The sequence below is a fragment of the Pseudorca crassidens genome, chromosome 6, assembly GCF_039906515.1.
Source record: "Pseudorca crassidens isolate mPseCra1 chromosome 6, mPseCra1.hap1, whole genome shotgun sequence".
Classification (NCBI taxonomy): Eukaryota; Metazoa; Chordata; class Mammalia; order Artiodactyla; family Delphinidae; genus Pseudorca; species Pseudorca crassidens.
In genome coordinates this window covers 93,933,302-93,960,743 of record NC_090301.1, presented here as the reverse complement: position 1 = coordinate 93,960,743, position 27,442 = coordinate 93,933,302, and the positions used below count along the sequence as shown (strand labels likewise).

General features: G+C 37.8%; 1 protein-coding gene across 3 annotated transcripts in view; it reads left to right on the top strand.

Annotated features, from left to right (window-relative positions):
• RAB3GAP1 (RAB3 GTPase activating protein catalytic subunit 1) overlaps positions 1–27,442 on the top strand; it is a 124,409-nt gene that overhangs the window by 3,030 nt on the left and 93,937 nt on the right. For all 3 annotated transcript variants that reach the window (XM_067742099.1, XM_067742098.1, XM_067742097.1), the window contains exon 3: positions 1,934–2,009. In XM_067742099.1, the coding sequence (XP_067598200.1) occupies positions 1,934–2,009 (76 nt within the window). The remainder of the gene's footprint in view (positions 1–1,933; positions 2,010–27,442) is intronic.

Below are 27,442 nucleotides of genomic sequence, written 5' to 3'. Positions count from 1 at the left end.
CTGTGCGGTGGCTTCTTTTGTTGCGGGCAACGGATTCCAGGCATGCAGGCTTCAGTAGTTGTGGCACGTGGGCCCAGTAGTTGTGGCACACGGGCTTAGTTGCTCTGCAGCATGTGGAATCTTCCTGGACCAGGGCTCAAACCTGTGTCTCCTGCATTGGCAGGCAGATTCTTAACCACTGCACCACTGGGGAAGTCCCAATATTTATTTCTATAGCTTCCATTTTTTCATCTAACATATGGACATTATCTTATTTCCTCAAATGGGCTTCAAAACATGATTTTTAATGGGTGCATATTAGTCCTTTGAATGGATGTACCATTAATTTACAGCTGGTTGCTGCAGTTGGACTTTAAGGCAGTTTCTAGTTTTTTACCTTTATAAATGTAATGTGTATTTCACATACAGATTTTTGCTCACGTATGCCTACATTTAAATTTTTTAGTTCTTTTTTTGCAAACGTGTTTATTTATTTCTAGAGCACTCTTCATAAAAACTGATAATTGCCATTTTAACCCCCTCAAAATATTGTATTAATTAATATCTTTTTTTAAATTTTAAAGAGGAGGTAATTAGAAGGTTCAGTTGAATCATAAAAACTCCCATTACTACCGTTACACCAAGAATGTAAATAAATAATTTATAATGTCACTGACAGGAAAAACCTGTTACTTTTGAATATATTTTGACTAGAATTAACTCTAGTACTCTAGCACTCTAGCAATACTATGTAAGTGTTTTAGGAGAGCCGTGTTGCTGTTAGATTGCATCGTACACGTACAGTGTAAGAAGGCAGCTTATTAGAGTAATAACAGGTCTTCTGACAGTGTCCTTTAATATGTATTGAACACTGCTACTGAGATGTGACGGTGTTCATTTGCTGAAATTGAGCATGTTGCTAGTCAGCGTTCATTCTCTTTAATAGTTCTGCTTGATCATTAGAATTAAAATCAGACAGTGAATAGTTTAAAAATCTGTTGATTATTCCTTAAAGCTGACAAATCTACTTTCAGTTTCTTGCCAGCTGTCCCTTAAAACTTGTTTTGTTTTAATGGGAAAGTTCCCAAATAATATTTTTTGGGGGAGGGGGAGGCAAATCAGGGAATTCATAAGTATCTTTAAAGGAAAAGTTAATTTAAATAGATCAGTTATTTGGAGGGTAGTGAAGAAATCATTAGCTTCATAATTATCTTTACTAGTATCATTTTAGTCTGTCAGTTTTCCTGTCTCAAATTTATTATATTCATTTCAATATGGAGGGATTTACTCTTATATTTTATAGAAGGCAGAACAGGTTTTGTTGGGTTGGCAGTAGACTTAAAAAAAATCAATCTAAGAAATCTAAACAATTTTGCATTGTTTTGATTTTTTTTTTAGCAGAAACTTTAAATCCACGTATTATCAAGGGAATTTATTATTTTTTAAAATTTATTTATTTTTGGTGGCATTGGGTGTTTGTTGCTGCACACGGGCTTTTTCTAGTTGCAGAGAGTGGGGGCTACTCTTCCTTGCAGTGCGCAGGCTTCTCAGTGTGGTGGCTTCTCTTGTCGCAGAGCACGGGCTCTAGGTGCGCGGGCTTCAGTAGTTGCGGCACACGGGCTGTAGAGTGCAGACTCAGTAGTTGTGGCACATGGGCTTAGTTACTCCGCGGCATGTGGGATCTTACTGGAAAAGGGATCGAACCCGTGACCCCTGCATTGGCCGGCAGATTCATAACCACTGGGCCACCAGGGAAGTCCCTCAATCTAAGAATTCTTGGGCTAAAGATTATTTTCATTTTCATTTCACATCCATAAATTAGGCTAACAATACTAAACTTACTCAGCCTTCTTTGTTGAAAGTGTTAAAATATTAAAAAAAACTTTTAAAGGAATTATATAACAATAGGAAAAAATGTGGTTACATATTTAGAAAGTTTTTTCCTCTTTCCTAGGTTTATTTCCAAAATTGAAGAAGTCTTGAATGACTGGAAACTGATTGGAAACTCTTTGGGAAAGCCACTTGAAAAGGTCAGATATATTTGCTGGTGTCTCTAAATGAGTATTTGCTTTAAAACTTCTATTTTTAAGTCTTTTGCTGCATTTGGTACATTTAAAGTAAATGCTTTTCAAGTTATATATAATCTATGAACATAGAACGGCATCTGGAAGAACTTGGATTGGAATCTATGGCGAACAATATTTGTAAGATACTTGTGACCTGTTTTTTAAATAATAAAATTTTGTATGTGTAATGTCATTCTTTGTGAGTGATTTTATTTCTGTTTCTCCTGATGTTTACTTCTCTCTTGCTTTCTCCCTTAGAATGTTCAAAAATAGTTTTTCAGATTTTTTTGGTCAGAGAAAAATTGCAACTACCAACTTCTTGGGTAGTATTTTGCGTAACTAATGAGGAAAAATCTTGGTTTCAAAAACTAACTTGATGTCATTAGTAGTTATTTTTCTCAGTTTTTGTTTTTTATGATACCACTAATAATGTTTGTCCTTCCCCTCTTCTTTTATAACTTTATGGATGTTTTGAGGATATTTGAGAATGAAAAACAAGAATGAAAAAAAAATTCAAAATTGAGGTGAAACTAATCCTAATTTAAGATATTGATAGTTTTGCTCATAAACCATGCTCCAAATGTTTACTGAAACACGTACTCTGAGAACAAACCTAGATTTCCTGTATTTCACTGAAGGGAACTAACAATTTGATTTTAAGCTTATATAGATGCTCTCTTTGTTAGGTAAATGCTTTTCAAGTAAATTTGATCATTGTTTTTGTTAAAAATCTATTCTTAAAAAAAAAAAGAAAAATAAATCTATACTTAACTGCATTTTATCCCTATGTAAGGAACTCTCAATTCTCAATATTTGCTAGGGTTTTTCAGCTTTAATTGTGATGTTAGCAGAATTTGAGACTCTCAAAATACTATGATTTTTTTCTTTATCCATATGAATAAGAGCAGAAAAAGAAATCACATCATTTAATATAGTGTAATATATATACATTAAATCAACTGTGTTTAAATATTTTATGATTGTATTTTTGGATAGAGGAAATGTGAAGTTCTGAAACACAGATATTCTATTCCACTTGAAACAAAAACATAGCAGTTGATATAAAAGCCAATAAAAGGCAAAATAAGCTGGATATAACTGGAGTGGGAAGTGATTTGTACTGTCAAAAAGAGAGCTAAACTGTGTATTTGTGAGCTCTGATACTATATTCCTTAATGCTTTGATTTACACATATTCACTGGGTATCCTTTATGTGCCATGTCTGAAGAAGTAGTGAATAGGATAAGATCCTTGTTTGCCATTGCACATGAATTTTCATGAGAGAGAGGTAATTAATAAGTAAATAAGATTAAAATTCTAGATGCTAAATTCAACTTTGGGATTTAAGTTGGGTAATGTATTCAAAGTAGGTAGCATATTGCTATCAGGTAGTAGGGGCAAAAGGAGTGTTTTTTCCCTACAGGTAGTAGTAAATAAATCAAATATGGAAAATATGAACACATTTCAAGGTGAGCTGTAACTATGATGAATAAGATTAAAGAAAGTGTAAAGGAGTATATATATGCTGTATATATTCAGCATAAAAAAGAAAATTTAGAGCATACCTTAGTAAGAGATTGTAGTTTATATCATGGACAGTGATTACCAGTTCTCTTCCTCCACTGAGGGAGAATTAAGAGAAATTATTTTTTAAATACCTTTAATTATGGAAAATTTCAAAAATAGTATAGGGAACCTCCATGTGTGTGTCACTCAGGTTCAACAATTCTTTTATTTCTTATTTCAATATTACCACTATCTACTCACCACCCCTACTAGATTTTTTTTAAATAAAGTTACATAATGCACAAAACTGCTTATTTTGATAAATGTTTATATCATGTAAGATTCCTCACTCAAGAGATTGGACATTTCTGTCATCCCAGAAATGTCCATAGTGAACCTTTCCACTTGATTCCCATGTTCCTCACTCATGTCTTCTCCCTGCAACCCCCCCTGCCCCCTGCCCTTCCAAGGCATCTGCTGTTCTTTTCCTTTTTTCTTTTAAACCATAGATTACTTTTGCCTGCTCTGTGATTGGATATACATGCTATCATACAGTACATGCTCTTTATGCTGGCTTGTTTTACATAATATTTGAGATTATTTTAGGTTGTTGCAGGTATCAGTATTTTTATTGCTGAGTAGTAGTCTGTTGTATGAATATACCACAGTGTGTCACTTGTTGACAGACATATTTGCTATTATGAATAAAGCAGAACATTCTTACATGAGGCCTTTTGTAGAGGTATGTTTTTATTTCTCTTGGGTAAATACCTAGGAGTAGAATTACTGGGTCATAGGCTAAGTGTATGCTTAACTTTATGAGAAATTGCTAGATCTTTTGTAACATTTTACCTACCCACTAGCAATATGTGAGAGTTTGGGTCATTTCATATTTTCACCAACAGTTGTTCGTTTTCAGCCTTGTAAATTTTAGTCCTCCTAATGGGTATGTAGTTTGTGGAATTAATTTGTATTTCTCTTTCTGGTTTTACTTTTGTATTTCTGTGATGAATATTGGTATTGACTACTTTTTTCGTGTGCTTGTTAGCCATTTGTGTGTTGTCTTTTGTGAAATGACTGTTCAAGTTTTTTGTCCATATTTTAAATTGGGTTGAGTTTTTATTGAGTTGTAGAGATCTTTTAGTTCTATTATATATTTTGCTTTTAAGTCTTTTCACAGATAGTACTTTTGCTAGGTTGTGAAGATATGTTGTCTTCTAGAATTTATCATTTTAGCTTTTATTTAGGTATATGACCCATCATGAACTAATGACATGTATGGTGTGAGGTGGGAATCACAGTTCAGTTTTTTACTTATGGCTATCTTGTTCTAGAACCTTTTGTTGAAAACACTTTTTTTCTCCATTGAATTGCTTTGTTGCCTTTGTCAGACAGTTGACCTAGGGGGATCATCTTCTGGAATCTGTATTCTGTTTTATTAATCTGTTTGAAAATCCTGATGTCAATACCACATTGTCTTGACTACTGTAGTTTAGGGTTTCCCAGTTATGGCACTATTGAAATTTTGGGCCAGGTTGTTGTGGGGCTGTCTTGCGTATTATAGAATTTTAGTAGTATCCCTGTCCTCTACCTGTTAGATCCCAGTAGCATCCTACCCATGGTGAAAACCAAAAATGTATCTAGACATTGCCAAATGTCCCCTGAGGTGCAAAATTGCCTCCAACTGAGAACCACTGAATAGCTTTAGAGTAAGTCCCAAATTTAGTTAATGTAAATTCTCTAGCTTTTGTTGTTTTCCCAAATTGTTTTGTCTATTCTAGGACCTTTGTTTTCATTATTAATTTCAGAATGAGCTTGTCAGTTTATATAAAAACATTATAATTATGCTAGGACTATGATTGGGATTGTGTTGAATTTATAGATTACTTTGAGGAGAAGTAACATTTTGACAATCTTGAAGCTTGACATCTCTTCACTTATTAAGTTATCTTTATCGCAGCAATGTTTTATAGTTTTTGATGAGGTCTTGCATTTTTTTTGTTAAATTTATTACTAAATATGTTATATGATGCAGTTGTAAATGGAATTGTTTTTAAATTTTCTTTTTCGTTTGTTGCTAGTGCATAGACATACAATGAATTTTGTATATTGATTTGGTATCTTGAGACCTGGTTAAATGTAAAGATTCATAATCTTTTTGTTAATTCTTTTGCATCTTCTACATGCATAGTCATTTTGTTTGCAAATAGGGACAGTTTTACTTCTTTTTCAATTTTTGTACCTTGCATTTCGTATTTTTAATTGCACCAACTGGGACCTTTAATAAAATTTTGAATGGAATTGTTGAGAGTAGACATCCTTGCCTCCTTCCCAATTTTAGGGGGGAAATGTCCAGCATTTCAATACTCAGAATTGTAGATTTTTCATATAACAGAGGGGAAATTCTGTTCTTAATTAGCTGAGAGGTTTTTTTGAAATCATGGGTATAATTTATTCAAATCTTATTCTGTACCTATTGAAACAATCACATGGTTTTTCTTTTTTTCTTTTTTTTTTTTTTTTTTTTGTGGTACGCGGGCCTCTCACTGTTGTGGCCTCTCCCCGTTGCGGAGCGCAGGCTCAGCGGCCATGGCTTACGGGCCCAGCCGCTCCGCGGCATGTGGGATCTTCCCAGACCGGGGCACGAACCTGTGTCCCCTGCATCGGCAGGCAGACTCTCAACCACTGCGCCACCAGGGAAGTCCCTGGTTTTTCTTTTTTATTCTCTGAATATGGTTAAGTATGTTGATTAATTTTTTTTTTATTGTGGTAAAATATATACAGATGGTCTCCACCTTATGGTGGTCTGACTTAGGATTTTTCGATGGGTATGGTACAAAAGTGATACACTCAGTGGAAATTGTACTTTGAATTTTGATCTTTTCCCAGGCTAGCCTGTGTGGTACAGTACTCTCTTGTGATGCTGGGCAGCAAGCTGCAGCTCCCAGTAAACCATTCAGTCACGAGGGTAAGCAACTGATACACTTAAAACCGTTCTGTACCCGTGTAACCATTCTGTTTTTCACTTTGAGTACTCAATAAATTACATGAGGTAGTCAACATTTCATTACAAAATAGGCTCTGTGTTAGATGATTTTGTCTAACTAGGCTAATGTTAAGTGTTCTGAGCATGTTTAAGGTAGGCTAGGCTAAGCTATAATATATGATAGATTAGGTGTATTATGTTGACGTAACGATATTTCTAACCTGTTACGAGTTTATTGGGCCATAATAACACCATCATAAATCAAGGACGATTTGTACTTATGGTTTACCACTTTAACCATTTTTAAGTGTAAAATTCAGTGGCGTTACATTGTTGAAGTTTTCATCAACCCAAACTGAAACTCCCCTCCCCACCAACCCGAAGCCCCTGGTAACCACTGTTCTACTTCTGTTTCCATGAATTCACTAATTTACATCCTTCATATAGGTGGGATCATACAATATTTGTCCTTTTGTATCTGGTTGGTTTCACCTAGCATACTTAATGTCTTCAAGGTTCATCCATGTGGTAGAATGTGTCAGAATTTCATTCCTTTTTAAGTTGGAATAATATTCCATTGGATGTATATGTACCACATTTTGCTTATCCATTCATCTATCAATGGACACTTGGGTTATTTCCACTTTCTGGCTTTTGTGAATAATGCTGCTGTGAGCATGGGTGTGTAAATATCTGTTTGAGTCCCGTTCAGTTCTTTTAGATATGTACCCAGAAGTGGAATATTTGCATCATATGCTAATTCTATTTTTAATGTTTTGAAGAATTGCCATACTGTTGGCTGGCTAAAAATACTGTTTTTCTTTATCTAAAAGTATCTTTATTTTACTTGATTTTTGAAGAGTAGTTTTGCTGAAGAATTCTGGCTGAAAAGTTTCCCCTCCAGTTCTTTAAAGTTACAGTTCCATTGTCTTCTGTTCTCTATAATTTCTGCTGAGAAGTTAGATGGCATTTATATTTTTGTTCTAGCTAGGTGTTTTTTTCCTCAGGCTACGTTCAAGATTTTTTTTTCTGTATCTTTTTAGGCCGTCTTAACTATGAATGTGCATAGGTTTATTTTGTTTGTATTTTTCCTGTTTAGTTTTATTAATACTGAATAGGTAAATTTTTTGTTTTTCACCAAACTGGGGAAGTTTTGGCCATTATTTTAAAAACAGATTTCTGGCCTATTCTTTTTTTCTGTGATTTAAGTTATGTTTGACTTCTTGATACTGTTCCACAGGTCTCTGAGGCTCTGCTCTCCTCAGTCTTTTTTCTCTCAGATAATTTCTCAGGATTTATCTTCTGTTGTCTCCAGTTTGCTGTTAAACCCACTTAATGTATCTTACAATTTAATTATTGTAGTTTTTAGTGTAGAATTTGTATTTGGTTCCTTTTATAATTTCCAATTATCTGTGATTGCTTATCTCTAAAGTTGTTTGAAAATATTTTCCTTTAGTCCTCCAATTGCAACATCTACATCTTGAGGTTGGATTTTGTTTACTGTATTCCCTTGTGTATACGTCACATTTTCTTGGTTTTTTATTTGTTTTGTGTTTTTTCTGTGTGTATACTGGATAGTAATTTCTTAATTTTACGCTTGTATTTTGAATGAAATTTAGGGACTAGATTCTGTTGTGTTCTCTGAAGAATATTTTTTTGTTCTAGCAAGCAGTTTGCTTAATTGGATTAAAATTCCATTCTCTTTTCAGTGGTGACAACAGCTGAAATCTTTTCTTTTAAGTTCCTTCTTTGTCACTGTACCCTGGAGTCTCTACAGCACATGCATGCTTTAGCAGTTAACCAAGATTTGGGGCAGAGTTTATATGCAAATTTTGGGGCTTACCCCCTAGTTGTGCACAGATTAGACTGCCATTAGGTCAGAAATTCTCATGGTGTGGTCTGAGGACCTCTTTTGGACCCTGAGAGCCTTTCAAGGTTGACAAGGTCTTGCCTTTTCCAACTATATTGTGTATGTGATGCCTTTTTTTCTTTATATGCTTCAGGAAGAACAATGGATTACAAAGAGTGAATGAAGATGCAGATATGAGAATCCAGTTGTCTTTTAAAAACTATATAATAAAGAGATTTACAAAATGTAAAACTCTACCGTTCTTCTTGTTAATATTTTTTTGTTCTGGAAAATATTAAAATTTTATTTTAATAGGTAATAAGTTCATTGTCATTTTAAATGAATTTTTTTTTTTTTTTTTTTTTTTTTTGCGGTACTCGGGCCTCTCACCGTTGTGGCCTCTCCCGTTGCAGAGCACAGGCTCCGGACGCACAGGCTCAGCGGCTGTGGCTCACGGGCCCAGCCGCTCCGCGGCATGTGGGATCTTCCCGGACCGGGGCACAAACCCGTGTCCCCTGCATCAGCAGGCGAAGTCTCAACCACTGTGCCACCACGGAAGCCCTAAGTGAATTTAAAAATTAAATTTTTTTTCCTTTTTAATTTCTTACATGGGGTACTCAGTACTTTTAAGAAAGTAAAGGAATCCTGAGGCAGAAAAATTTGAGACTGCTGTCTTAGACGAGAAGTTACAAAATGCAGATCTCATTGGATGCAGTTTCATTTTTTCATGGATAAACTCTCAAGTTTCTGTCTCCATTTGGTCACTCTCCAGAGCCTTGAAAAAATGTTTTTTTTTAAAAACAGATTTTATAAGTTTTATCTAAAGGAGGGTTAATCTGTCCAACCAGGCAAGGAGGGACTTCCCTTGTGGCGCAGTGGTTAAGAATCCGCCTGCCAGTGCAGGGGACACGGGTTTGATCCCTGGTCCGGGAAGATCCCACATGCCATGGAGCACCTAAGCCCGTGTGCCACAACTACTGAGCCTGCGCTCTAGAACCCATGCACCGCAACTACTGAGCCCATGTGCCGCAACTACTGAAGCCCATGTGCACTAGGGCCCATGTGCCGCAACTACTGAGCCCATGCGCCGCAACTACTGAAGCCCACGTGCTCTAGGGCCTGCTTGCCACAACAACTGAGCCCATGCACCGCAACTACTGAAGCCCATGTGCTCTAGGGCCCGCTTGCCGCAACAACTGAGCCCGTATGCTGCAACTACTGAAACCTGTGTACCTAGAGACTGTGCTCTGCAACGAGAGAAGCCACCTTAACAAGACGCCTGCGCACCGCCATGAAGAGTAGCCCCCGCTTGCTGCAACTAGAGAACGCCCATGTGCAGCAATGAAGACCCATCACAACCAAAGATTAAAAAAAAAAAAAAAGAGGAGGAAGTGGCAGTTATTGACTATTAGCTATGGTACTATGCAACATAATTGTGACTCCGCCTGTTAATCCTTAGACAAATTTTGGTGATGAACTATTACCGTATTTTATGGACAAGAAATGAGGCGTGGGTGCTTGTAGTAATTTCCCCAAAGCCATGTTGTCAGAAGTTGGTTTAAGCAGGATAGTAGGTCACGCTTGCCTTCAAAGACCCACATTTCTATTTTACTCTGCTCTTTTTGGCTTCAGAGATTTAAGAAAATGTAAAATTACATAAGGAAGTATTAGAATAGGTTTCTAAGGCAGATTTTGGAATTTTAGTTTCTTGGGCTTAATAAAATAGATAAAAATCTTGGTGGTATGAATATGATCCTGCTTGAAGACAAGGAAATTAAAGAAATGACCTTTTAAATTCTTTTTAGTCTTGTAATTTCGTGATTCTATGTATCTAGCAAAAATTTGAAGTACTTTTCATGAGATGTTAAGTTTAGGTATGGCATGATCTGAGAATAGAACTGTTTATGCTCTTTTTTTTTTTTTAATTATTTTGGCTGCACTGGGATCTTCATTGCGGCATGTGGGATCTTTAGTTTGCGGCACGCGGGCTTCTTAATTGCAGCATGAGAACTGTTAGTTGCGGCATGCGTGGGGGATCTAGTTTCCGACCAGGGATCCAACCTGGGCCCTCTGCATCGGGAGTGAGGCATCTTACCCACTGGAGCACCAGGGAAGTCCCAGTCAGTGACTGACTCTTATCTCACTGAAAGATAAGAAGAAAGATGGAAGAAAGATTATTATGGAAGAAAAATTCTTGCTTATGGAAGGAAGATTATTAACTTTAGAATATTAATAAAAGAAGAATGACTTTAATAGTATTGAAATGTGTTGAGATTTTTCATACCCACCCAGTAGACTGGAATGACATTTGTTTCAGTACTTAAATTTCATAAGGCAAATGTAAAATAAATTTTAATTATAGTTTTGCTCTTGTTGAGAAACTTCCCAAACTACAGTAACAATAGGTCAGACTTGTGACTGATACCACCATTATAAACAATTTATATTTCTTTATTTGCCTTCTCTCCAAACACCGAAGTGTCACATGGATCATTAGAGTGGGGGGAGTGGAGATTTTTTTAAACGCTAAAGTTTTGGGAGACTAGACAGTTGAGGATCAGTCAGTGATGAGAATATGGTGTTTCTGAAATGAAGTAAATCAAAATGAAAGCAACATTGAGTTGCCTGTAACATTTTTAGGAATAGGATTATTTAAATTAATGTTTATACTCTTTTTCCTTTAAATAGTAATCATGTCTGTAGCTTTTCTGGATATTATACAGAAGGAAAAATATTTTATATTTCCTCTGCTTTCAAATTGGAAGTTTTTGGAGTTCTTTGCTGTTACTGTGTTAAAAATTTTATTGTAATAAATGGCAGACGATATCTTTAAGAGACAGCATAGCATAGCGATGAAGAGTACGGGCCCTAGGGAATTCCCTGGCAGTACAATGGTTAGGACTCCACGCTTCCACTGCAGGGGGCACGGGTTCGATCCCTTGTCAAGGAACTAGGATCCTGCATGCAGAGCAGTGCAGCCAAAAAATACATAAATAAATGAAGTGGTCCAAAAAAAAAAAGAGTATGGGCCCTACAATCATATGGCTTGTATTAGAATTCTAGTTTGTTTCTTTTTTTTTTTTTTTGCAGTACGCGGGCCTCTCACTGCTACGGCCTCTCCTGCTGCGGAGCACAGGCTCCGGACGCGCAGGCTCAGCGGCCATGGCTCACAGGCCCAGCCGCTCCGTGGCATGTGGGATCTTCCCAGACCGGGGCATGAACCCGTGTCCCCTGCATCGGCAGGCGGACTCTCAACCACTGCGCCACAAGGGAAGCCCCTTCTTAACTTATTTTTATTAAGGTATACTTGATGTACAATATTATATAAATTACAGGTGTACAGCAGTGATTCACAGTTTTTAAGGGTTATGCTCCATTTATAGTTATTATAAAATATTAGTTATACTCCCTGTGCTGTACAATGTATCCTTGTAGCTTATTTATTTTATACATAATAGTTTGTACCTCTTGATTTTCTCCCCCTTCCCTCTCTCCACTGGTAGCCACTAGTTTGTTCTTTATATCTCTGATTTTATTTCTGTTTTGTTACATCCATTTGTTTGTTTTATTCTTTAGACTCCACATATAAGTGATTACAGTATTTGCCTTTCTCTGACTTACTTCCCTAAGCATAAGACCCTCCAGGTCTATCCATGTTGTTGCAAATTGCAAAATTTCATTCTTGTTTTATGGCTGAGTAATATTCCATTGTGTGTGTGTGTATATATGTATCTATATATCACATCTTTTTTCCTTTTTGCTATTTAAAAATTTTTATGCCATTTTTAAAGATTATTTTCCATTTACAGTTATTACAAAATATTGGCTATGTTCTCTGTGTTGTACAATACATCCTTGAGCCTGTCTTACAGACATAGCTGTTACCTCCCACTCCACCCCTATAGTGCCACCCCTCCCACCCCATAACCACTAGTTTGTTCTCTGGATCTGTGAGTCTGCTTTCGTTTTTGTTATATTCACTAGTTGGCTGTAGATTTTAGATTCTACATGTAGATGATATCATACAGTATTTGCTTTTCCCTGACTTGTTTCACTTAGCGTAATGCCCTCCAAGTCCATCCATATTGCTGCAAATTGCAAAATTTTGTTCTTTTTTATGGCTGAGTAATAGTCCATGTGTGTGTGTGTGTGTGTGTGTGTGTGTGTGTGTGTGTGTGTGTATATATATATATATAAAAAACATATCTTTATCCATTCATCAGTTGATGGACACTTAGGTTGTTTCTATATCTTGGCAATTGTAAATAATGCTGCTATGAACATTGGGGTCCATGTATATTTTCGAATTAGGGTTTTTGTTTTTTTCAGATATATACCCAGGAATGGAATTGCTGCGTCATATGGTAGTTCTGTTTTTAGTTTTTTGAGGAAACCTCTGTACTGTTTTCCACAGTGGCTGCACCAACTTACATTCCCAATAACAGTGTATGAGGGATTCCTTTTCTCCACATGCTCACCAACATTTGTTATTTGTGGTCTTTTTTTTCTTTTTTTTTTTTTTTTTTGTGGTACTCGGGCCTCTCACTGTTGTGGCCTCTCCTGCCGCGGAGCACAGGCTCCGGATGCGCAGGCTCAGCGGCCATGGCTCACGGGCCCAGCCGCTCCGCGGCATGTGGGATCTTCCTGGACCGGGGCACGAACCCGCGTCCCCTGCATCGGCAGGCGGACTCTCAACCACCTCGCCACCAGAGAAGCCCTATTTGTGGTCTTTTTGATGATAGCCATTCTGAAAGGTGTAAGGTGATATCTCATTGTGGTTTTAATTTGCATTTCTCTGATGATTAACAGTGTTTTCATGTGCCTGTTGGCCATCTGTATATCTTCTTCGGAAAAATGTCTATTGAGGTCTTCTGCCAATTTTTTCATTCATATTGAGTTGTTTTTTTGATATTGAGTTGTGTGAGCCATTTGTATATTTTGGGAATTAACTTCTTATCAGTCATACCATTTGAAAATATTTTCTCCCATTCAATAGGTAGTCTCTTTGTTTTGTTGGTGGTTTCCTTTGCTGTGCGAAAGCTTTTAAGTCTAATTGGGTACCATTTGTTTATTTTGGCTTTTATTTCCTTTGCTTTAGGAGAAAGATTCAAAAAAAAAAATTGCTACAGCTTATGCCAGAGTGTTCTGCCTATGTTTTCTTCTAGGAGTTTTATGGTTTCTGGTCTTACGTTTAGGTCTTTAATCCATTTTAAGTTTATTTTTGTATATGGTGTTAGAGAATGTTCTAATTTCATTCTTTTACACGTAGCTGTCCAGCTTTCCCAGAACCACTTATCGAAGGCTGTCTTTTCTTCAATGTATATTCTTACCTCCTTTGTCATAGATTAATTGACTCTAAGTGTGTGGGTTTATTTCTGGGCTCTCCATTCTGTTACACTGATTTATGTGTGTTTTTGTGCCAGTATCTTACTGTTTTTTGTTTGTTTGGCCATGCTGCACGACTTGCGGGATCTTAGTTCCCTGACCAGGGATTGAACCTGGGCACTTGGCAGTGAAAGCGTGGAGCCCTGACCACTGGACCTCCAGGGAATTCCCCATGCTGTTTTGATTACTGTAGCTTTGTAGTATAGTCTGAAGTCAGGGAGCATGATTCCTCCAACTCTGTTCTTCTTTTTTAGGATTATTTTCACTATTTGGGGTCTTTTGAGTTTCCCAAGAAACTTTAAAATTATTGGCTCTAGTTTGGAATTCCCTGGTGATCCAGTGGTTAGGACTCTGCTTTCACTATGGGGGGCAAGGGTTCAGTCCCTGGTTGGGGAACTAAGATCCTGCATGCTGTGTGGCACAGACCAAAAAAAAAAAAAATTCTAGTTCTGTGAAAAATGCCTTTGGTTTTTTTTTTTTTTTTTCTTGTGGTACGTGGGCCTCTCACTGTTGTGGCCTCTTCTGTTGCGGAGCACAGGCTCCGGACGCGCAGGCTCAGCGGCCATGGCTCACGGGCTTAGCTGCTCCGCGGCATGTGGGATCTTCCTGGACCGGGGCACGAACCCGCGTCCCCTGCATCGGCAGGCGGACTCTCAACCACTGCGCCATCAGGGAAGCCCATGCCTTTGGTATTTTGATAGAGATTGCACTGAATCTGTAGATTGTCTTGAGTAGTATGGTCATTTTAACAATGTTAATTCTTCCAATCCATGAACACGATATATCTCTCCATCTGTTTGTGTCATCTTTAATTTCTTTCATCAGGGTCTTACAGTTTTCTGAGTGTGGGTCTTTTACTTCCTTAGATAAGTTTATTCTTAAGTATTTTGTTCTTTTTGATGTGATGGTAAATGGGATTGTTTCCTTAATTTCTTTTACTGATAGTTCGTTGTTTGTGTGTAGAAATGCAACAGATTTCTGTATACTGATTTTGTATCCTGCAACTTTACTGCATTCATTAATGAGTTCTAGTAGTTTTCTGATGATTTCTAAATTAAAATTTTTTTTATTGAGTATAGTTGATGTACAATGTTGTGGCAATCTCTGCTGTACAGCAGAGTGACTCACACACATACAGACATTCCTTTTTTCATATTCTTTTCCATTATGGTTTATCACAGGATATCGAATATAGTTCCCTGTGCTATACAGTAGGACCTTGTTGTTTATCCTTCCTATGTATAATAGTTTACATCTGCTAATCCCACACTCCCAGTCCTTCCCTCTCAGGAATTCTAGTTTTAGTGCTTATTTCCTTTGTGGCATTGGGCCATCTCAATTAGTTTTTGCTGCTGCTGAGGTTGCCTCTCTTAAAAGTATTCACCAGAAGCTTTAAAATGATATTTGCTTAAGTAGAATAGAATATAAACTAATAGAATTACTTAACATTTATTTGCTATAAAAAGTATCATTTGCTTCCTTAGAGCTCCTAGAAGTTAAAAACTTAGCACCTAGCTGGGAAAAAATAAAACTACGTAATGTATTTTGGCTGAAAAGTTTCAGGTAAAGGTTCAGGTTTCATCAGAGATAGATGAGACGTCTCTTCAGACATTTTTAGTTCTATTATTTCATAGTTTTTATCTTCGTATATTTTAAAAGATTTTTGGGGGGCTTCCCAGGTGGCACACTTGTTAGGAATCCGCTTCTCGTTGTGGTGGCTTAGCATGTGGTGGCTCTGTGCGTGTGGGCTTCAGTAGTTGTGGCACGTGGGCTCAGTAGTTGTGGCTTGAGGGCGCTAGAGTGCAGGTTCAGTAGTTGCTCCATGGCATGTAGGATCTTCCTGGATCAGGGCTCGAACCCACATCCCCTGCATTGGCAGGTGGATTCTTAATCACTGCGCCACCAGGGAAGTCCCTGGTGTATTTTAAAGTAAGTTAGTATTTAGTTGAATTTGTCTGCATTTAATTTTGTAGGTAGCCCTTTTCTTTATATTTTGATTTTATTTTTTTCCTCCTTTGACTTAGTAATTTTTCTCCTTTTTTCTTTGATTTTGATTTAGTAATTTGATTTTTTCCTCCTAATGAATTTTATATATACTGCAATTGGGAAGTCTAATGGGTGAGTCATTTTCTAAAAATTTGGTTGTAAATATGGCTGTTGAGAATTTTGACTGTATTTTTCTATAGTGAGGAGGAAATGTTTAAATTATGTTTTCAGGGTAGTGCCCAAAATATTAAAATTCTCTCCCTATTACTGGAGCCATGTAGTAAGTCTCTTCAGCTCCTTCCTTTTGTTTATTTATTGTTTTATTCACTTTTCATTCATTCATTTATAGAGTTCCTACTATGGATCAGGAATTGTTATTCTGCTTCCTGTTGATTAAAACAACCTCTCGGCTTCCCTGGTGGCGCAGTGGTTGAGAGTCCGCCTGCTGATGCAGGGGACACGGGTTCGTGCCCCGGTCCGGGAAGATCCCACATGCCACGGAACGGCTAGGCCCGTGAGCCATGGCCACTGAGCCTGCGCGTCTGGAGCCTGTGCTCCGTAACGGGAGAGGCCACGATAGTGAGAGGCCCGCGTACCGCAAAAAAAAAAAACAAAACAACAACCTCTCTACCCTCCCTCACCTCCAGATTGTTAAATACTTTAACTCTTTACTCCATAGTCATTTTATCTATTCCTCAGCTATCAGTATAGTCAACCCTCCGTATCTGTGGGTTCCACATCTGCAGATTCAACTGAGGATCAAAAATATTGTAAAAAAAAAAAGTTCCAGAAAGTTCCAAAAAGCAAAACTTGAATTTGTGGCACTGGCAACTATTTACATAGTATTTACAACTATTTATATAGCATCTACATTGTATTAGTTATTATAAGTAATCTAGAGGTGATTTAAAGTACACAAGAGGATGTGCATAGTTTCTGTGCAAATATTACACTGTTTTATGTAAGGGACTTGAGTATCTGATGATTTTGGTATCTTAGGGGGCTGTGGGAGAGACGTCCGTAGACCAGTTCTCTGCGGACACCAATGGAGGGCTGTATTCTTTCTGTTCCTCCCTCCATAAAGTGTACAACTAATGACTTGTAGGTGTTCAAGCAGTTAATCCCAAATTAGATCTCTGAACTCAGTTGCTTAAGCAAGTTATGGTTGGGACTTCCCTGGCAGTCCAGTGGTTAGCATTCCACGCTTGCAATGCAGGGGGCATGGGTTCGATCCCTGGTCAGGGAACGAGGATCCCACATGCCATGTGGTGCAGCCAAAAATAAATAAATAAATAAAAATAAAAAATTTAGGAAAAAAAATTATGGTGGAAGTTAGGTTTTATCATGTTAGTAGAATTAGAGTTAAGCCAGTTTAAAGGATGAAGTTCTTTGTGGACAGAGGGAGTCTTAACCCAGAGTCTTACGTCTCTTTAATACGAGTTCTTAACCCAGAGTCTTAGGTCTCTTTAAATTGTGTACATGCTTAATTTTTTTATACATGCTTAATTTTTAATGTGAATATGCATGATTTTCCTGGCAGATGGTCCAGAGCTTTCATTGGATACTTAAAGGAACCTGTGACTCAAAAAAGATTAAATAAAAGCTACTATTTTAAATTTTGTTTCATATGCATTTACTATTTAAAAAATTAATGTATTTTGTTTTGGTTGAGTACATATCCAAAGGCTTACTTGATCTTGAAGTTTTTTTCTTTAATTAAATTTTGGCTGCGTTCTTTGTTGCTGCTCACAGACTGTCTCTAGTTGCAGTGAGCGGGGGCTACTTGTTGCAGTGCGTGGACTTCTCGCTGCAGTGGCTTGTTGAGGAGTACGGGTTCTAGGCGTGTGGGCTTCAGTTGTGGCACGTGGGCTCAATAGTTGTGGCTCGTGGGCTCTAGAGCGCAGGCTCAGTAGTTGTGACGCACGGGCTTGGTTGCTCTGCAGCATGTGGGATCTTCCCGGACCAGGGCTCGAACCCGTGTCCCCTGCATTGGCAGGCGGATTCTTAACCACTGTGCCACCAGGGAAGTCCGATCATGAAGTTCTGTACCCCACACACAGGTCTAATAATTTTTAAGACAGTGAAATTTGTCCTTAATATACCTCTACCTCCCTAGTCTTTTACTCAGTCTCTGGTATCCTGGCCTCAAGTTTTGATGGTCCGCCCTACCCTTAAAATGTTGAATGCTCCAAAATTACCTACTTCTTTCCTTTGTTTCCTGTTTCTATCCCCATCTCCAAAATATAATGCTAATCTTACTTGGGTTAGTAGAGTGTAGTTTTTTATTAATTTATTTAAAAAAGATTTGAATGGGTGATAATCACTTGATCTTACAAGAAGTATTTTGGTTTCGTATGTTACTAAAATGCTAAAGGAAAATAAAAATGAAATTGAAATTGTTACTCTTCCAGGGAGAGTTCCTTATCCTATCAATGACTAAAGTAATTCACAGGAACTGCTTTTGGGCTCCTAGCCTGAATTCCTTTCCACCATATAATGCTCAAGTTTTTAATGTTTTTAAGAGGACACCAGTGGAATTTCAGAAAAATGTAAGAAAAGTAAATAAACAGCTTTAGATTGTATGGAGAAATATTTGGGGGCAAGATATCTGTCATATGGCCTAGAAGGTTATCTTCTGAAGTCAGTTTCCTGAAATTGTCTTTCCTGTCCTTTCCATTCTGTAGTTTTGAGGTCAGAATATTTTTATTAAAATTTAAAATACCCTGTAATTACAAAAATAATATAACCAAATCAAATAATGTTTGTATTTCAAAAGTGACAGTTTCCTCCTCATCACTTCCTTTCCGCCCATCTCCTTTTCAGAGCTAACAGTGTTTAACTGTTTGATATTCTATCCCGTGTGTGTGTGTCATACCTTTAAAAAAAAAAGATCTGTTTTGTGCTACAACTGCCTTTTTTAAAAAACTTTATATTTTGTTGGCTTTTTTTCCAAGATAAGACACAGGCATTTATCTCATTATTTTAATGCTTGCATTGTAGTGTACTGTATAACTGTACCATAATGTCTTTGTTTATATTCCTATTGAAAGGATATTTAATTTTCAATTTTTGCAGTTGTAGCACTTGGGGTAGTAAGCATTTTTGTACATACATTTCCAGACTTGTATGAATATTTCTATAACACTTCTAAAAGTAGGATTACTAAGTCAAAGGGAATGTGTTTTTTATTTTTGATAAATACAGCTTTGTTTTCCACCAAGATGATTGAATGTACTTCTGCTCTCCTCATGCATGGCACATGAATGCACACATTTCCTCAGTCCTCCAAAACGATTTTCATTATATTTTTGTCAATATAAAACTATCTAATTTTTATGTTTATTTTCCTGAGCACTGTTGAAAATGAGTGTTCCTTCATGTTTATTAAACATTAGAATTTCCCTTTCGATTGCTCATTGCTCATTATATACATTGACCAATTTTCTACTGTCTTTCTTATTGAGTTATAGAAGGGCTTTGTTAATAACTGTGTTTCAGATCTTTTGCCTAGCCTGTCATTTTTCTTTTAATTTGAATGTGTCTTTTGCATTACAAAAATTATAAATTTTTCATTTTAGTAAAGAACATAAGAAAACTTGTAAAAAAATTACCAATTTAACCATTGTTAAGTGTACACTTCAGGCATTAATTAAGTGCATTCACACTGTTGTGCAATGATTACCACCATCCATATCGAGAACTTTTTCATCATCCTGAACTGAAACTATACTCATTAAACACTAACAATATCATATGAGAGGAATCATCCAATATTTATGTCTGGCTTGTTTCTCTTAGCATAGTGTCTTCAAAGTTTACCCATATTGTAGTGTGTATCAGTTTCATTCCTTTTTAAGGCTGAAATAAAATTCCATTGTATGTATATGCTACACTTTGTTAATCCATTCATTTATTTGTCATTAGACACAGGTTGCTTCTACCTTTGGCTATTGCAAATAATGCTGCTATGAATATGGTTGTACAAATACCAGTTTGAGTCCCTGCTTTTAAGTCTTTTGGGTATATACCCAAAAATGGAATTGCTAGATCATTGGTAGTTCTATTTTTAAGTTTTTGAAGAACCACCATATTGTTTTCCACAGGAGCTGCATCATTTTACATTTCCACTGGCAATGCACAAGGGTTCCAGTTTCTCCTCATCCACACCAACACTTGTGTTTTTTTTTTTTTTGTGGCCATCTTAATGGGTGTAAAGTGGTTTTGATCTCATTGTGGCTTTGTTTTGCATTTCCCTAATGATTAGTGATGTTGAGCATCTTTTCTTGTGCTTATTGGCCATTTTGTATATCTGCTATGGAGATGATTTTGCTCATTTTTGTTTAACATCTTTAATGGAGTATAATTGCTTGCCAATGGTGTGTTAATTTCCGCTTTATAACAAAGTGTACCAGCTATACATACATCCCCATATCTCCTTCCTCTTGCGTCTCCCTCCCACCCTCCTTATCCCATCCCTCTAGGTGGTCACAAAGCACCAAGCTGATCTCCCTGTGCTATGTGGCATCTTCCAACTAGCTATCTGTTTCACATTTGGTCCATGCCACTGTCTCACTTCGTCCCAGCATACCCTTCCCCCTCCCCGTGTCCTCAGGTCCATTCTGTACGTCTGTGTCTTTATTCCTGTCCTGGCCTGAGGTTCTTCAGAACCTTTTTTTTTTTTTTTTTTTTTAGATTCCATGTATATATGTTAGCATATGGTATTTGTTTTTCTCTTTCTGACTTACTTCACTCTGTATGACAGATTCTAGGTCCATCCACCTCACTACAAATAACTCAATTTCTTTTCTTTTTATGGCTGAGTAATACTCCATTGTAAATATGAGCCACATTTTCTTTAGCCATTCATCAGTTGATGACACTTAGGTTGCTTCCATGTCCTGGCTATTGTAAATAGAGCTGCAGTGAACATTTTGGTACATGACTCTTTTTGAATTATGGTTTTCTTAGGGTATATGCCCAGTAATGGGATTGCTGGGTCGTATGGTAGTTCTATTTGTAGTTTTTTAAGGAACTTCCATACTGTTCTCCATAGTGGCTGTATCAGTTTCCGTTCCCACCAACAGTGCAAGAGTGTTCCCTTTTCTCCACACCCTCTCCAGCATTTATCGTTTCTAGATTTTTTGATGATGGCCATTCTGACTGGTGTGAGATGGTATCTCATTGTAGTTTTGATTTGCATTTCTCTAATGATTAATGATGTTGAGCATTCTTTCATGTGTTTGTTGGCAATCTGTATATCTTCTTTAGAGAAATGTCTGTTTAGGTCTTCTGCCCATTTTTGGATTGGGTTGTTTGTTTTTTTGTTATTGAGCTGCATGAGCTGCTTGTAAATTTTGGAGACTGATCATTTGTCAGTTGCTTCATTTGCAAATATTTTCTCCCATTATGAGGATTGTCTTTTGGTCTTGTTTATGGTTTCCTTTGCTGTGCAAAAGCTTTGAAGTTTCATTAGGTCCCATTTGTTTATTCTTGTTTTTATTTCCATTTCTCTAGGTGGTGGGTAAAAAGGATCTTGCTGTGATTTATGTCATAGAGTGTCCTGCCTATGTTTTCCTCTAAGAGTTTGATAGTGTAAGGCCAGTTTGATAGTGTCTGGCCTTACATTGTGTTTAATCCATTTTGAGTTTATTTTTGTGTATGGTGTTAGGGAGTATTCTAACTTCATACTTTTACATGTACCTGTCCAGTTTTCCCAGCACCACTTATTGAAGAGGCTGTCTTTTCTCCACTGTGTATTCTTGCCTCCTTTATCAAAGATATCTCCTTTATCAAAGATAAGGTGACCATATGTGTGTGGGTTTATTTCTGGGCTTTCTGTCCTGTTTCATTGATCTATATTTCTTTTTTTGTTCCAGTACCATACTGTTTGATTACTGTAGCTTTGTAGCATTGTCTGAAGTCAGGGAGCCTGATTCCTCCAGCTCCGTTTTTCTTTCTCAAGATTGCTTTGGCTATTCGGGGTCTTTTGTGTTTCCATACAAATTGTGAAATGTTTTGTTCTAGGTCTGTTAAAAATGCCAGTGGTAGTTTGATAGGGATTGCAATGAATCTGTAGACTGCTTTGGATAATATAGTCACTTTCACAATGTTGATTCTTCCAATCCAAGAACATGGTATATCTCTCCATCTATTTATATCATCTTTAATTTCTTTCATCACTGTCTTGTAGTTTTTTGCATACAGGTCTTTTGTCTCCTTAGGTAGGTTTATTCCTAGGTATTTTATTCTTTTTGTTGCAGTGGTAAATGGGAGGGTTTCCTTAATTTCTCTTTCAGATTTTTCATCATCAGTGTATAAGAATGCAAGAGATTTCTGTGCATTAATTTTGTATCCTGCTACTTTGCCAAATTCATTGATTAGCTCTAGTAGTTTTCTGGTAGCATCTTTAGGATTCTGTACATATAGCGTCACGTCATCTGCAAACAGTGACAGCTTTACTTCTTTTCCGATTTGAATTCCTTTTATTTCTTTTTCTTCTCTGATTGCTGTGGCTAAAACTTCCAAAGCTATGTTGAATAATAGTGGTGAGAGTGGACAACCTTGTCTTGTTCTTGATCTTAGAGGAAATGGTTTCAGTTTTTTACCATTGAGAACGATGTTGTCTGTGGGTTCGTCATATATGGCCTTTATTATGTTGAGGAAAGTTCCCTCTGTGCCTACCTTCTGGAGGGTTTTTTTTTTTTTTATCATAAATGGGTGTTGAATTTTGTCGAAAGCTTTTTCTGCATCATTTGAGAGGATCATATGGTTTCTCTCCTTCAATTTGTTAATGTGGTTTATCACATTGATTGATCTGTGTATATTGAAGAATCCTTGCATTCCTGGGATAAGCCCTGCTTGACCATGGTGTATGATCCTTTTAATGTGCTGTTGGAATCTGTTTGCTAGTATTTTGTTGAGGATATTTGTATCGATGTTCATCAGTAATATTGGCCTGTAGTTTTCTTTCTTTATGACATCTTTGTCTGGTTTTGGTATCAGGGTGATGGTGGCCTTGTAGAATGAGTTTTGGAGTGTTCCTCCCTCTGCTATATTTTGGAAGAGTTTGAGAAGGATAGGTGTTAGCTCTTCTGTAAGTGTTTGATAGAATTCACCTGTGAAGCCATCTGGTCCTGGGGTTTTGTTTGTTGGAAGATTTTTAATCACAGTTTCAGTTTCAGTGCTTGTGATTGGTCTGTTTATGTTTTCTATTTCTTCCTTGTTCCGTCTTGGAAGGTTGTGCTTTTCTAAGAATGTGTCCATTTCTTCCAGGTTGTCCATTTTATTGGCATACAGTTGCTTGTAGTAGTCTCTCATGATCCTTTGTATTTCTGCAGTGTCAGTTGTTACTTATCCTTTTTCATTTCTAATTGTGTGGATTTGAGTCTTCTCCCTTTTTTTCTTGATGAGTCTGGCTAATGGTTTATCAATTTTGTTTATCTTCTCAAAGAACCGGCTTTTAGTTTTATTGATGTTTGGTATTGTTTCCTTCATTTCTTTTTCATTTATTTCTCATCTGATTCTTATGATTTCTTTCCTTCTGCTAACTTTAGGGTTTTTTGGTTCTTCTTTCTCTAATTGCTTTAGGTGCAAGGTTAGGTTGTTTGAGGTGTTTCTTGTTCTTGAGGTAGGATTGTATTGCTATAAACTTCCCTCTTAGAACTGCTTTTGCTGCATCCCATAGGTTTTGGGTCATCATGTTTTCATTGTCATTTGTTTCTAGGTGTGTTTTGATTTCTCCTTTGATTTCTTCAGTGGTCTCTTGGTTATTTAGTAGTGTATTGTTTAGCCTCCACGTGTTTGTATTTTGTACAGTTTTTTTCCTGCAGTTGATATCTAGTCTCAGTGTTGTGCTCGGAAAAGATACTTGATACGATTTCAATTTTCTTAAATTTACCCAAGGCTTGATTTGTGACCCAAGATATGATCTGTCCCGGAGAATGTTCCATTAGCACTTGAGATGTATTCTGTTGTTTTTGGATGGAATGTCCTATAAATATCAATTAAGTCCATCTTGTTTAATGTATCATTTAAAGCTTGTGTTTCCTTATTTATTTTCACTTTGGATGATCTGTCCATTGGTGAAAGTGGGGTGTTAAAGTCCCCTACTATGATTGTGTTACTGTTGATTTCCCCTTTTATGGCTGTTAACATTTGCCTTATGTATTGGGGTGCTTGTATGTTGCGTGCTTAAATATTTACAATTGTTATATCTTCTTGTATTGATACCTTGAGCATTATGTAGTATCTTTCTTTGTCTTTTGTAATAATCTTTATTTTAAAGTCTATTTTGTCTGATACGAGAATTGCTGCTCTAGCTTTCTTTTGGTTTCCATTTGCATGGAATACCTTTTTCCATCCCCTCACTTTCAGTCTGTATGTGTCCCTAGGTCTGAAGTGGGTCTCTTGTAGACAGCATATATATGGGTTCTGTTTTTGTATCCATTCAGCCAGTGTGTGTCTTTTGCTTAGAGCATTTAATCCATTTACATTTAAGGTAGTTATCAATATGTATGTTTCTGTTACCATTTTCTTAATGTTTTGCGTTTGTTATTGTAGGTCTTTTCCTTCTCTTGCATTTCCTGCCTAGAGAAGTTCCTTTAACATTTGTTGTAAAGCTAGTTTGGTGGTGCTGAATTCTCTTAGCCTTTGCTTATCTCTTAAGGTTTTAATTTCTTCCTCGAATCTGAAAGAGATTGTTGCTGGGGAGAGTAATCTTGGTTGTGGGTTTTTCTCTTTCATCACTTTAAATATGTCCTGCCACTCCCTTCTGGCTTGCAGAGTTTCTGCTGAAAGATCAGCTGTTAACCTTATGGGGATTCCCTTGTGTCTTATTTGTTGTTTTTCCCTTGCTGCTTTTAATACTTTTTCTCTGTATTTAATTTTTGATAGTTTGCTTAATATGTGTCTTGGTGTGTTTTTCCTAGGTTTTATCCTGTATGGAACTCTCTGCCCTTCCTGGTATTGATTGACTATTTCCTTTCCCATGTTAGGGAAGTTTTGAACTATAATTTTTCCAAATATTTTCTCAGTCTCTTTCTTTCTTTCTTCTTCTTCTGGGACCCCTATAATTTGAATGTTGGTTCATTTAATGTCCCAGAGGTCTCTGAGACTCTCCTCAATTCTTTTCATTGTTTTTTTTTTAATCTGCTCTGCAGTAGTTATTTCCACTATTTTATCTTCCAGGTCCCTTATCCATTCTTCTGCCTCATTTATTCTCTATTGATTCCTTCTAGAGATTTTCAAATTCATTTATTGTGGTGTTCATCATAATTTGTTTGCTCTTTAGTTCTTTTAGGTCCTTGTTCAGTGTTTCTTGTATTTTCTGTGTTGTATTTACAAGATTTTGGATCATCTTTACTATCATTACTCTGAATTGTTTTTCAGGTAGACTGCCTATTTCCTGTTCCTTTGTGTGATTGGTGGGTTTTTACCTTGCTCCCTCATCCGCTGTGTGTTTCTCTCTCTTCTCAATTTGCTTACCTTACTGTGTTTGGGGTCTGCTTTTCACAGGCTGCAGGTTCGTAGTTCATGTTGTTTTTGGTGTCTGTCCCCAGTGGCTAAGGTTGCTTCAGTGGGTTTTGTAGGCTTCCTGGTGGAGGGGAATGGTGCCTGTGTTCTGGTTGATGAGTCTGGATCTTGTCTTTCTGGTGGGCAGGACAGCATCTGGTGGTGTGTTTTGGGGTGTCTGTGGACTTACTATGATTTTAGGCAGCCTCTGTGCTAATGGGTGGGGTTGTGTTCCTGTCTTGTTAGTTGTTTCACATAGGGTTTCCAGCACTGTAGCTTGCTGGTCGTTGAGTAGAGCTGGGTTTTAGCATTGAGATGGAGATCTCTGGGAGAGCTTTTGCCATTTATTACTTGGAGCTGGGAGGTCTCTGGTGGACCAATGTCCTGAACTCGTCTCTCCTACCTCAGAGGCACAGGCCTGACAACCGGCCAGAGCACCAAGACCCTGTCAGCCACATGGCTCAGAGGAAAAGGGAGAAAAAAAAATTAAAAAAAAAAAGTTATTAAAATAAAAAATAAAAAAATTATTAAAAATAACAAAAAATTAAAAAGTAATAAAAAAAAAAGAAAAGAAAGAAGAGAGCAACCAAACCAAAAAACAAATCCACCAGTGATAACAAGTGCTAAAAACTATACTAAAAAAACAAAAACAAAAACACAGACAGAACCGTAGGACAAGTGGTAAAAGCAGTTATATAGGCAAAATCACACAAAGAAGCATACATCTACACCCACAAAAAGACAAAAAGAAAAAAAATATATATAATCCTTATAAAGAGAGAGAGCAAGCAAATCAATAAGTCTATCAATGATGATAAATTCTAAATACTAAACTAAGATAAACATAAAACCAGAAATAAATTAGATGCAGAAAGCAAACCCCAAGTCTACAGTTGCCCCCAGAGTCCACCGCCTCAATTTGGGATGATTTTTTGTCTATTCAGGTACTTCAGTGATGCGGGGTACATCAAGTTGATTGTGGAGACTTAATCCGCTGCTCCTGAGGCTGCTGGGAGAGATTTCCCTTTCTTTTCTTTGTTCGTACAGCTCCTGGGGTTCAGCTTTGGATTTGGCCCCGGCTCTGCGTGTAGGTCTCCTGAGGGCGTCTGTTCCTGCCCAGACAGGATGGATTTAAAGTAGCAGCTGATTAGGGGGCTCTGGCTCACTGAGGCCTGGGGGAGGTGGGGGGTAGAGAATGCAGGGCGAGCCTGCGACAGCAGAGGCCGGTGTGACATTGCAACAGCCTGAGGCCCCATGTGTTCTGGGGAAGTTGTCCCTGGATCACGGGACCCTGGTAGTGGCGGGCTGCACAGGCTCCTGGGAGGAGTGGTGTGGATAGTGACCTGTGATTGCGCACAAGCTTCTTGGTGACTGCGGCAGCAGCCTTAGCGTCTCATGCTCGTCTAGTGTCCGTGCTGATAGCTGCGGCTCGCGCCCATCTCTGGAGCTCGTTTAGGCGATGCTCTGAATTCCCTCTCCTTCTGCACCCCGAAACAATGGTGTCTTGCCTCTTAGGCAGGTCCAGAGTTTCTCCCGGACTCCCTCCTGGCTAGCTGTGGCGCACTAGCCCCCTTCAGGTTGTTTTCATGCAGCCAACCCCAGTCCTCTCCCTGGGGTCTGATCTCCGAAGCCCGAGCCTCAGCTCCCAGCCCCTGCCCGTCCCGGTGGGTGAGCAGACAAGCCTCTCGGGCTGGTGAGTGCTGGTCAGCACCCATCCTCTGTGCGGGAATCTCTCCGCTTTGCCCTCTGCACCCCTGTTGCTGCGCTGTCCTCTGTGGCTCCGAAGCTTCCCCCCCTGCCCACCCTCGGTCTCTACTAGTGAAGGCGCTTCCTAGTGTGTGGAAACTTTTCCTCCTTCACAGCTCCCTCCCAGAGGTGCAGGTTCCCTCCCAGAGGTGCAGGTTCCGTCCTTATTCTTTCGTCTCTGTTTTTTCTTTTTTCTTTTGCCCTACCCAGGTACGTGGGGAGTTTCTTGCCTTTTGCGAAGTCTCAGTCTTCTGCCACAGTTCAGTAGGTGTTCTGTAGGAGTTGTTCCACATGTAGATGTGTTTCTGATATATTTGTGGGGAGGAAGGTGATCTCCATGTCTTACTCCTCTGCCATCTTGAAGGTCTCTCTGCTCACTTTTTAATGCACATGTTAAGTTGTAAGAGTTCTTTATTACATTCTAGATAT